The sequence below is a fragment of the Cyprinus carpio genome, chromosome B16, assembly GCF_018340385.1.
Source record: "Cyprinus carpio isolate SPL01 chromosome B16, ASM1834038v1, whole genome shotgun sequence".
Lineage (NCBI taxonomy): Eukaryota > Metazoa > Chordata > Actinopteri > Cypriniformes > Cyprinidae > Cyprinus > Cyprinus carpio.
Window position 1 is genome coordinate 18177902 of NC_056612.1, and position 12438 is coordinate 18190339.

A 12438-nucleotide genomic window follows, 5' to 3' on the forward strand; every position below is an offset into this window, starting at 1 on the left:
ATAACCCCACAACCATCACTCCATCCACACTTGTATTTTTTTTTTTATCTTTGGATTTGCTCATTTTGGTGGACAAATTGGATTACTGGCAACTTTTTTCCCCACATATACCGTTACAGATCTGAAGGAAATGGAAGTGCTTTCTTAAGATAAGAATAATATATTTTTTTAGATAGCTGGGAAAAGGAATAACTTTGTAAGAGGATCTAAGAAAATGGAATATCATAAAGGGTTTCTGATCATATATCTATCTGATTAGTACGTTTGTTTTCCTTGTCCTGATTATTTTACTCAACCAAAATATTTTACTCTTTTTTTCGTTGTCATAGATGACAATGTCATAAGATGAATATCTCTCTCTGCGTGACAATAAGATTACAACTTAGAGGCATTTTATCTTCAAAACATAAGTGGAATTAATGGAAAAGATTACAATAGATCAAGCTGATGATATATTGGGCTAACTAGCAGATTTGAAACGTAATCTCAGCAGTTCGTCAACAGGAATATTTTGGACCCTTTTGGACCTCAAAGTGGTAAAAATTTATTTTTTGTCTTTTTTAGTGATTGACTTAGATTTATTTTTTAGATCATATTTAATATATTAGAAATATCACATTAAAACCTGTGCATTGCCCATGTGTAGATTATACAACAAAAATACATATACACACTGATGCCAGTCATAATCTGTATAAATGTAATTGCTATTATACCAGTCATGCATATGCATAAGTAGTAATTAAGTATGAGCAGTTCAAGTAATATATATCATAATAGAAAATTATATCACACAATAATTTAACAATTAGTCATGTAATTTCCTGTCTATTGATTTTGACAGATATGAGGGGAACAACCCCAACGTAACAGGCACAGCTGTAAGACTGAAAGAAACAAGAGTTGATCACTAATTCAGAGACAGACAGGTAGTCAGACAGACAGGCAATCTGATGCCAACAGTGTCCTCCGTGACTCTCCCGGGACGACTCCTCCTGCTGTTGCTATGGGCACCCCACCTCACCATGGCAAGCAACTGGGTGTAAGTTGGCTTGTGTGAAAGCGTTTGTTTGTTATGCCATAATTTACCACACTTTCTTTGTTTCTACTCTATTTGTTGCATCTTCCTGCTAGTTTCAATTTACCGACACAATGTTGTCCTTTTATTTATGTGTATGTATTGATGTATTCTCCATGTTCTTTACTGTGCTGTATTGTCTCTGTAGTTCTCTGGCACGTCTACCACGCTCACGTCCTGTGTCTGGTGCAGAACCATGTGGCCGTCTGAGGGGGTTGACACCAGGCCAAGTCGGGGTGTGCCGGGCACGGGGGGAGGTCATGGAGTCTGTGCGAAAGGCTGCAGAGATGGTCATAGAGGAGGTGAGAGAGGCTGAAAAACAATGACAATTTTGTGAACATACAGTACTGACATTCATGTATTTAAGGACATGATTGTGTATTCATTGTGTATGTAAACACACTTGGCAATAAAGCTCTTTCTGGATCTAATTGTGGCTACAAAAAAAGTACTGTAAATTTCTATTGTTATTGTCCCAATAAAAATATAGTTCAGTGAACAACATACCACTTTTGTTCTCTCTATTGCTTGTGACAACTAGCCCCGGTCAGATTTTAGCCCACAAATACTTTTAGGCTAGAAATGAGCAAACTTAAACAGTTGCATATCTACATATATAAACTCTGACTTACAGCTATTTGTTTGGTTTTAACTACTGCAGTGTCAACACCAGTTTCGAAACCGGCGCTGGAACTGTTCCACCACCCCTCGCGGGATCAATATTTTTGGACGAGTCATGAACCAAGGTTACAACGAAATGCTTTCACAGCATACAGTATCAAAACATATTGGATTATGTCATAATTTTATGCTACAGTTTTGAATATAATCTTACCATCATCGCTCAAGTATGGGCTATAATGAAATAAAAGTGTTTAATTTCAAGCTTTTTAATTTCAGTTTTATTTTTTACATTTAATTTTTATTTTTTTAATTTAATTTATATTTTTTTAATTAATTTTTTTAATTGATTCAATTTAGACAAATTATTTAATTGTAAAAAAAAAAAAAAAAAAAAAAAAAAAAAAAAAAAAAAAAAAAAAAAAACTTTTACTGTTTTCTACTCAATGACTGGTCAAATATGTAGGGGCCCTCAGAAAACATGGCCAAAAAAGAAATAAAAATACAAAAACATGAACTGATATAATTTCCCCCCTTAAATAAGTATTGTTTTTATTGAAGAAACTGCAGTTTCAGAGTATTTATATTAAACTACTTATTAATAACAGACCACTTTCCAACATTCTTCAACCTTACATTAATCTCACAAAACACAAACAATATTGTCAACTCTAAAAGACAACTTAGTCCTGTTCCATTTGTGTGCTGTCTTCAGGCACCCGTGAGGCTGCTTTTGTCCATGCTCTTTCATCAGCAGCAGTTGCTGTGGCTGTGACTCGGGGCTGTAGCAGGGGAGAACTGGAGAGGTGCGGCTGTGACCGAAAGGTCAGGGGGGTCAGTCCTGAAGGTGCGTAGTGAGACACATCAATAACCAATAATTCACACTGATTAAAAAAAAAAACTCATGCCAAACATATGCCTCTCACTCACCCTTAGGTTTCCAGTGGTCAGGCTGCTCTGATAATCTGTCCTATGGCGTTGCATTCTCTCAGACCTTTGTGGATGAGCCAGAGAGAGCTAAAGGCATGTCGTCGGGGCGGCCGCTAATGAACATTCACAATAATGAGGCAGGACGGAAGGCAAGTGAGATGTTTCAATTATTGATATTAAAACACGTTGTCAACTGCATATTGTTTTCATGGTTTTCTCTATCTTTGTTCAGGCGATTCTCCATAACATGCAGGTTGAGTGTAAGTGTCATGGTGTCTCGGGGTCCTGTGAGCTCAGAACTTGCTGGAAGGTCATGCCTCCTTTCCGCCGGGTCGGTGGTGTGCTGAAAGAACGCTTTGATGGGGCCACAGAGGTATGTCACAATGGCCCTGTTCCAAAAACTACTGAGCTGCCTAGCAGACTACTGCCTACATCTAAGGCAGAACTCTGAGATGAAACCTCATAAGTGTCTGATTTGGAACCAAGTGTGCCACACACATCCTGAAAAATGAAGCCAAACGTTTCGAACGCCACCTGGTGGCTGGCTGCAATATAGGTCATTAACCCACCCTCTCCATGTAAAGAATGGGACGTGTGCCAAAAAAAAAAAAAAAAACCCAATTACATTTCAATGACAATTTTCCAAAAATGGTTTCTGACATTTTACGTAGTTCTTATCAAACTGATGTATGTTTAAGTGTTTGTTTTTCTGAGTTTGATTTTAGTTAGTTATTTGGTGCTTGAAATACAGGATGTGGTTCAGTAGCCTTGATAGTTCATTCCTATTAATTTTTCCCAAAGGAATCTTTAAAAAATGTTTGTTAAAGAAAATGAGACCAAAAGACAAAGGTACAAGACTAAGGACTTACAGTTTTAATGAGAGAAAGAACCACAATCCCATAAAGCACTGCAAATGACAGTCAGACAAAAAGGTAGAAATATTAAACTAGTGTTTTCAAATTAACTATAGATATAAAAACAACATTTTTTTTTAATTGCAAAATATGCATATATGTAGCCTGAGAGCATAGGGAAAATTACTTGATTACATTATGTTACATAAGTGGATGGTGCTAAAGAGTTTTTAGCACAATTTAGCACAATTTTCTTGTGCAATTCAACAATTAGTGGATGTTTCTCTGCAGAATCATGGGTTACAATTTTTCACCATGAATTCCACTGTTGAATATGGTTCCTTAACTAAAAGTTGAAAAATGTGGGTTGTTTCCAACAAACAACACCATGTCGCACTTACTGTAGGTACAATAGTCTTTTTCATCAATGTTTCTATGAACTGAATGTAGTCCACCATCTTTGATGGTTTTTAAAGCTCATTGCAATGCATTATGGGACTGCATTCTCTGTGAAGGATACAAGCATTGCTGCATTAGAATTTCACCACTGTAGTGTTGTTGAAGGCAGCATAAATGCGCATCTAAGCTCAAGGGTCATGGTCATTTTTTCTGCTTAGGTACGACTGACACGTGTGGGCTCTCGGACAGCCCTCCTTCCACGGGACCCTCAAGTGAAGCCACCAGCCGCACGGGACCTGGTCTACCTAGCCCCTTCACCAGATTTCTGCCGCTTGGATCCAGACAATGGCATTCCTGGCACTGCAGGACGACGTTGTAATGGTAAACGTGTAAAAACTAGACACAAAATAATCTTTGATCTTGTATATAATTTCTGATTATTAATTCTCGAATCATTCCCTGGTTTTTTGTGTTATTTTATCACTCTTAACTTAACCTTGTTCCACGTCCTAGGAACCTCACGGTTGGCACCAGACGGATGTGAACTGTTATGTTGTGGCCCAGGTTTTCGAGCAGGCCGGGCTGAGGTGGTCCAGCGCTGCTCCTGTAAGTTCTCCTGGTGCTGCTCGGTTCGCTGCCAGCAGTGTAAGAACACAGTTCTCATACACACCTGCCGGGAATGAGACGTACCTGGAAAAACCGCACAACCACACCAGAAGCACCTCATCTCATGCCAGCCTGCATTAATGCCCACATGATGAACAACAAACCTGCTCCACTTAAAACATTCTGCATCATGCCTCTTATTTGGTGACTTTAAAGTTCTTTCAGATGTGACATTACATTATTTAACGATTTTAATCTTCAATTGCACTTTTGCTAAAAAGGAACATGCAGATGCTATTACATTTCTTAAATGCTACAAAACCAGCAACTAACATGCTCAGACAACGCTCTTAAAGCTGAGATGAATAACCTCTGAAGAATAGCAGAAGAATAACGTTAGTTTACTCTGAGGCCTTAGCATTTAATTCTAGAGTCTTTCTTACTGTTTACTGTATTTATGAATTTCTTTTCAGTTTTGCTGATTGTGTTTATTTATTTAACTTCATCTTGCCAGTGTGGCATTATCTCTGGATGGAAAGTTCCACCTGCAAACTCTGCGGCTTTAGCTGTGTTTTGTTTCGGCTTGTCTTACTGTATAGAGGCTCATTTATTGCCATTATCTCATCTATATGGCCTAAAATAAAGTTGTTTGACATCCTACATGTGGAAAGATGTGTTTGTTAATTATGGATTGACACATTTTAAATTAATAAATTAAATTAAAAATTTTGGACTGAGCAGGGTTTTTAAAAATGTTTAAAAAGTCTCTTAGGGTCACCAGAACTGTATTTATTCAGTCAAAAACACAACATTTGCAGCTAAAACTCAACATTTATATTTTTAAAAGTCATTTATTACTGTGGTGACAAAGCTGAATTTTCGGCATCATTACTCCAGTCTTTAATCCTTCAGAAATCATTCCAATATGCTGACTGGTGCTGGAGAAACATTTATTAGTAATGGTAAAAATAGTTGTGCTGCTTAAATTTTTTGTGTGGAAACCGTTTTTATCCAAAACTCTTTAATAAATATTAAGCTCAAATGAACAGAAACTGAAATCTTTTGTAACATTATAAAGGACTTCACTGTCAATTTTAATGCATTTACAGATCCTTCCTGAATAAAAGTATTCTATCTTCTAGTTTCTTATAAAATAAAAATAAAAAAATAATAATCTTACTGACCCCCCAACTTTTGAATGGCAGTATGCCTGGCATACACTAAACAATCATGTAATCATCTAAAAAAAAACAGGATAGAAATACAGCTGTTTGTCAGTCGCGCCACTTTTATTACAAATATAGTGAGATTCCAAACACCGCAGAACTTGACTAAGAAAAGGCCACATTTCAAACCATCATCATTATCATCATCAGTTATCCTCACGACTGTTAAGATCGGTTATTCAAAATATTACATTTCAAATTGTTATTTTATTAATACATCACAATCAAATGGTACTCTAGCAAAAAAATAAAATAAAATAAAATGCCATTTTAAAAAATCTCAAGTTTCAAAATGTCACCACTATTCATTCACCCAAGAGTAAAACAGTAATACATTTAATACATCATACTCAAAGTAAAAAAAAAAAAAAAAAAAAAGAGAAAAAATAAAAATAAAAAATAAAATTCAGTTTTCTAAATGGCCAGCAGAAGGCACTGCGTGGCTCGAGAGTAAATGCACTTATGAGAGATTCTAGGAGCATGAACCACAGAAGAAGAGAACAGTCTGGCTCATACAGGAAGAAACAAATGCTTGTGAACAAAAATCCATTGGCTCCCACTCAAGTCCCAAACTCTCTTACAAACCATATAACACGGGTCACTCAGGAGGGGATGTGGCCATAGTGTGTTATTTCTATGGCCATAACACTCTGATCCAACATTAAAATTGTAAAAATATCTAAAATTGTTAGTTTATTTTCGTATATGTTCTGTTTCAACGCCATTGTCAGTGATTAGAGCTAATTATATGCCCAAACCAATCACGTTAGCTTGCTTTTGTGCCAGATCCAGTCCAGTACGTATAAACAACAGTATGTGAACCACATGTTAAACAGAACCTGCCTACAGATGTCATGCGAGTCCATTGTCTAGAACTGGCAAAACCGCAACATTAAAAACTGGAAAAAGGACACTAAACACTAAAAGGCAAATTTGTCAAGAATAGCTTTTGTGCCCATTGCAATATTGCGACACAGCGAACTGAGGAGATTTAAGAAAGCTGAAGTCAGCTTCTGCACGCACACTATCCACAGGTTACAGAGCAAATAGCTGAGCCCTGCAGAAGTGTTCATCAGAGCAGTCAGCATGTTCAGCTTTACACTATGAAATGTGCTGTTTATAGACATTGTGTGCCAACCATTCTTGTGCGGCTTAGAGAAAAGCATGTTTCAGAGACAAACCCACGTTTGTCCTGCAAAAGAATTTCAAAAAAATCATTTTGGATGCCGATCACAAACCTGAAGCATTTAATCTCATGTATTTGTGCAACTTTGTCACACTTAATTCTGGATCGATTACATGTAACTGACACTTAAAGCATTAAAGTGAATCTATATGTTGTTCTGTAAGACATCACATGCGTAAAGTGCACCTATCTTTTTATTTTGTTATTTTTTTTTTATTATGCTCTTTGTTTGCAGGGGTGCTATTGGTTCCAGGGTTCTCTAATTTCTTCTGTTGTTCTAGAAACATTTATAAAGGCACAGTGTGCATTTGTTTGCAATACCATTTTTGTTGCCAAATGTTTTTTTTGTTTTGTTTTTTGCCGTTTTGTTCCCGTAATTTTTCCCAATTATAACTCTCTCCACTCCAAACCCCAAGCCCTACCAACCTTAAAAAGGTTTATTTTTTTTCTTTGCCTCTCTTGTTGGAGTGAGTGCATCACCCACTGCTTGTGTTCCTACAAAAGGACACAGCGCTTCTTGGGTTTGGTCTCCGGAGGTTCAAGGGCGGCGAGTATCGCCTCGTCAAATACATTCTTCAGGCCTCTCTGTAAGAAAGAGATGGTAAAATGTAATTTGCAGTAGGTCATGTGAGTGCTGATAAGTGAGTAGAGCTGTTATGTCATCACGGGTGTGTGCAGCTGCTCTTTTAACCTGTGTGAGGGCGGAGCACTCCACGTATTTAACAGCTCTGAGGTCTCTGGACAGTTTCTCCCCGCTCTCGGGTGATATGGGGCGCTGCTTGTTTTTGGCAAGTTTTTCCACAGTGTTACTGTCATCCCTCAGGTCAACCTGAGTGCCCACCAGAAGGAAAGGAGTGCGTGGACAGTGGTGAGAGATCTCTGGTACCCACAAAGAAAGAGAGAGGAGATAAAGGACTGGTAAGACAGTGCCTAGAAAGCTATTCATAATGCAATCAGAACAAACAACCCAACAACCTTAAAAACACTTAAAAATTTGCAATTCAAACCTATTTCCAATTTCTGAGTTAAAACAAATATATATATAACAAATATAATATTAAAACATATATATGACAAATATAATATTAAAACATATATATATATATATATATATACATATGTGACAAAGAAATGTTCAATATAAAAATTACAATTATTTTGAAATATATATAGCATAGAAAGAAATATTCTACAGTACAAGTTCAGTAAGTTTTTATTACTTAACACTTTTATTCCCGCAAGGAAGCAAATGATTAAAAGTGACAAACATTTAAAATGTTACAAAAGATTTCTATTTAAAATGAAGGTTTTTCTTGTGAACTTTCTATTCATCAAATAATAACATCAAACATCAAATAACTGCAGCCTTGGTGAGCATAAGACTTCTTTCAAAAACCAAACTTTTGAATGGTAGTGTGTGTGTGTGCATACTAGAAATAATAATGATAAACCTCAAATTACTCGACATTATGAACTTGAATTCTCTGTGCTGTCTTTATCTTACAAATTAATCTGTGCTGCCTATTTTCACATATGTTTTCGGTTTCAGTTCCACACTACAAAACTGGTAAAAAGGTTATTTATCCTCCATGTTATACAACATTAAACAGTTTAAGCATTTAATTGCTTAAAAACAGCTTCTTAAGGAGACTGTGAAGTGATACAGGAAACATGAAACTAGCACCACTGTGCAGGAAATCGGTTCCTTAAATAGACTGAAAAACAGTAGACTGTTTAAAAAAAATAAAAACAAACAAACAAAAAAAAAACAAATGTGCACAGAACTGCAATTAATCAATGATAATTGCATAATAAAGAGAACCAAGTAAAAATCTTACTTTAAAAGTATATATTTAAAATATAAATAGTGCTCCTGTAGCTCAAGTGGTAGAGCATTGCGTTAACAAGCGCAAGGTTGGGGGTTCGATTCCCCGGGAACACATGATAGCTAAAAATTGATAGCCTGAATGCACTGTAAGTCGCTTTGGATAAAAGCGTCTGCTAAATGCATAAATTTAATTTAATTTTAGTTTAATTTAAATTTAATAAATCTGATTAGAAAACCACTGACAAATATGCATCTAAAAGTAAATTACAAAAATCCAGCATTTCTCCAGAAATCTGATATGTCTCCGTATTGAATGTGCTTTTCATGTATGCTTTGATCAGTTTAAACACATCTCAGGTCTATTCACATGAGTTCCATTCTCCAAGTCCAGCAGGAAAATCAGGTACTGCTAAAGAGTGCTTTAGTGACACTAAACAACATGTGACGTCAGTGTCATCCAACTAATGCCTGACTGTATGAAACATACAATGTGTTAAAGCAAGTATGTATCTGTACATGAAACCATACCATAGATATAGCATTGAAATGCTAAATCGTGACTGTTTAGTATACCATAAATAACAAATGTCAATGATCTTATCAGAAAAAAGTGCTTCTTTCAGGTTCTGATGTCCCAAACAGTGAGACCAGCACGAAAGCAGAAAGCATTTGATGAAAACCTACCTTCTCTTTCACATTCTCAAAGGAGGAAGGAGAAACAACAGAGAAGCAAACAAGGAAGACGTCTGTCTGCGGATAGCTAAGAGGCCGGAGTCTGTCGTAGTCTTCCTGACCTGAGAAAATAAGAACAGACGCAGTACATTACCACCTCTCTTCAACGACGAGTCATTCGAGATGAACACAACAGCTAAAACTGAAGAGAAATCCAATGCATCTTAAAATAAAACAGCCAGAGATAATTATAAATTAATGTATACAATGTTAAAAAGTTTAGTGTCAATAAAAACTTTAAGTTGTTTTGAAGTGTCTTATGCCGAACAAGGTGAATTTATTTGATCAAAAATAAAGTAATAACAATAATATTGTGCATTCTACTACCATTTAAAATAATATAATAATTTATGTAAAACATTATTATTAATAATGTTAAAACAGTTGTGCTTCTAAAAAAATTTTCTGGACACCATGATACATTTTTTACAGGATTATCCGAATAGAAAGGTGAAAAAAGAGCATTTATTTGAGTTATGCATGCTGCTTACTGAATAAAAGTATTAATCACTTGAAAGAAAATAAAACTTACTGGCCCCAAACTTTTAAACGGCAGTGTATAAAGGAACATGGTGGAATTGTGTGTGGGCAAGATGTGATTTTCACCCTATTACACCTATTTAATTCTACAGATTGTAGTATCAATGTGTTTATAGTAAATCAACATGCAATTTTAAATCCTATTAACATTTTTTAACAAGTATCAGTCTGAACAAGAAGGTTGGATATAAAATTGTTTTTATCATCTTCAGAGCATAATATGCAGAGCAAATATGCATAATATTGTCTAAAGAGCTATCCAAATATGCATTTTCTCTCACTTGCCCTCCTATACTGAACTATGTGACATTCACTAGATAGTGAAAGAGTCAGCGGATCTGGACACAGCATGAATTGATGCATAAAATGCCATAAGTTCAGCACCATTTTTCCAGTTTTTCCATCTTCTTTTTCCACAGCAACAGCTATTTTCTCAGGTCTCTTTGCATTGTGTTGACACTTAAATCAATATTATGCTAATTGGAATCAAATCAGATTTATGTCAAGTGTATTACCTGCTGTGTCAAAAAGCCCCAGTGTATACGGTTCACCTCCAATCATCACTGTGACAGCATAGTTATCAAAAACCTGTAAAACAAACACAAAAACATCTAATTCACACATAATGTACATCACATTTCAGTTCAGACAACACTAAACATATATATAACACTAACAATGTCTCAGCCAACTCAAATATCCTACAAAATACATTTGAGTTCCTAGTCTTAAACAGCACAAAGCACACAACAAATTATAGCTAGCATTATTACTTATTATTATAATCATTCGATCACTGCGCCCCCTCCCCCAGAATCTCTGTCCCAGAGCCCACCACCCTTTACTCCGTTACCGTGGGAACATATTCAGAGGGGAATTTGTTGGTTGTATATGAGATGAGCAGGCAGGTCTTTCCGACAGCTCCATCTCCAACCACCACACACTTTATGGTCTGCATCTATACAGAGAGAGAGATTGAAAATCAAGTTATTACTGGGATTCTCGTGGGAATATTCAGAAATACCTTTGAGTGAACCATTTGTTTTGAGCAGTTCCAGCGTTCACTGTTCCCACTGTGACACAATTAGGCAGTCTGAACGCATTTAACAGAATTGCCAATAATGTGATGTGATTTGATTTCAGAGACAAAAGCAGGCATACAGAAAGAAATCTACAAGAATGTGTCCCGTCTTACTTGCTTCCGCATATTAACGCAGCTGAGAAGAAAGCTTGACTTTGTCGATCAATATCGTAACAATATCGTCTGGTTTTCAGCTACATTAACGTTTCTGAATGATTTTACTTTTACATTAGACATTAAAGTGTTCGTCCTTATTAATTACTACATTTGGAGTCCAATTTGGAACGATAAAAAAACCGAATACCACGTAGCTTTAAAGTAAAACACTAATTAAACCCGTGTCGTTTATTCAAAGCCGATTTTTCTAAACATGAGATGATGATACGTATTTCTTTCATATACTGAAAGTCTGATTTTACATTAGAATAATTTAATTATGCTCTCTTCCCCCACCAATAGAGTTAAAAACTTCGCCTGATAAATCTACTTAATTAAATACAACAGTAAATGGCTAAGAAATGTGGTGTTTATGGTGATAACAGAAAACGAAATAAATCTTTGGGAGATCTGTCAACAGTGAAGTAAATCAAAGTTTTGTTTAATGAAGGCGACAGGATGCTGCGAGGCTAAGCTAACGCGCTAGCACTGCCGAGAGGGCCACAAATCATCCTAAATCAAAATTACTCAACGGTAAAACCTGACCTAAAACGTGTACTGTTTAACAACCGTTTTATATGTTAAAAGCCAAATAAAACATTGTTACAGATTAAGAATTGCTTACCGTTCCTCTCCGGCGACTAGGCGTTGGTTACGTCCGGGTTTGAGAGTATCAATCTGACGTGAATGAAAGCGAAAAACGTCTCGTCGTAGTTCCTGCGATATCCAGCCAGCCCACCCTGCGCACACTCCCAACACAGGATGTAGTTCCTATTATGAGGCCTCTAGGCCTAGGACTACTGCTTTACTTTATGGTTAAAGAGCAAAAACGATAGAGGGATTTTCATATAGAATTTTATAAATGCAAATGTTTTAAAGACACACAAACTAAAATGGAAAGAATGTGGTCCATTAGTCTGAGAAATGCTTGCACTTCTTATTTTATTTTACATACTACATTAAAACATACAATTCATAATAATAAAAAAAATCATAATATTTGAAATTAACACACTAGAAGGCTGCTAAACCCACAGTTTTTAATATGCACTCTTAAAAATAAAGGTTCTTTACTGGCATCAATGGTTCCACAAAGAACCTTTACCATCCATGGAACCTTTTCATTCCACAAAAGGTTCTTTACAGTGGAAGGAGTTCTTTAGAATTTTAAAACGTTCTTCAGACTAAGAAAAAAAAATGG

The 12438-nt window shown here is 36.0% G+C and overlaps 2 protein-coding genes across 2 annotated transcripts; one reads left to right on the forward strand and one right to left on the reverse strand.

Annotated features, from left to right (window-relative positions):
* Positions 1 to 5218, forward strand: wnt4b (wingless-type MMTV integration site family, member 4b). Its single transcript, XM_042741249.1, has 9 exons — positions 1 to 536; positions 845 to 1042; positions 1227 to 1380; positions 1740 to 1824; positions 2415 to 2546; positions 2636 to 2778; positions 2862 to 3002; positions 4101 to 4263; positions 4396 to 5218. Exons 2-9 carry the CDS (start codon positions 954 to 956, stop codon positions 4563 to 4565), a joined length of 1077 nt encoding a protein of 358 aa, XP_042597183.1. The 5' UTR covers positions 1 to 536; positions 845 to 953; the 3' UTR covers positions 4566 to 5218.
* Positions 5219 to 5756: 538 nt separating this feature from the next.
* On the reverse strand, positions 5757 to 12018 carry cdc42l (cell division cycle 42, like). The gene is made up of 6 exons (XM_042741251.1): positions 11863 to 12018; positions 10854 to 10958; positions 10516 to 10588; positions 9413 to 9522; positions 7592 to 7789; positions 5757 to 7485 (listed from the first exon to the last, which is right to left on the reverse strand). The coding sequence occupies exons 2-6, from the start codon at positions 10956 to 10958 to the stop codon at positions 7396 to 7398; spliced, it is 576 nt and encodes a 191-aa protein (XP_042597185.1). The 5' UTR covers positions 11863 to 12018; the 3' UTR covers positions 5757 to 7395.
* Positions 12019 to 12438: the final 420 nt, after the last annotated feature.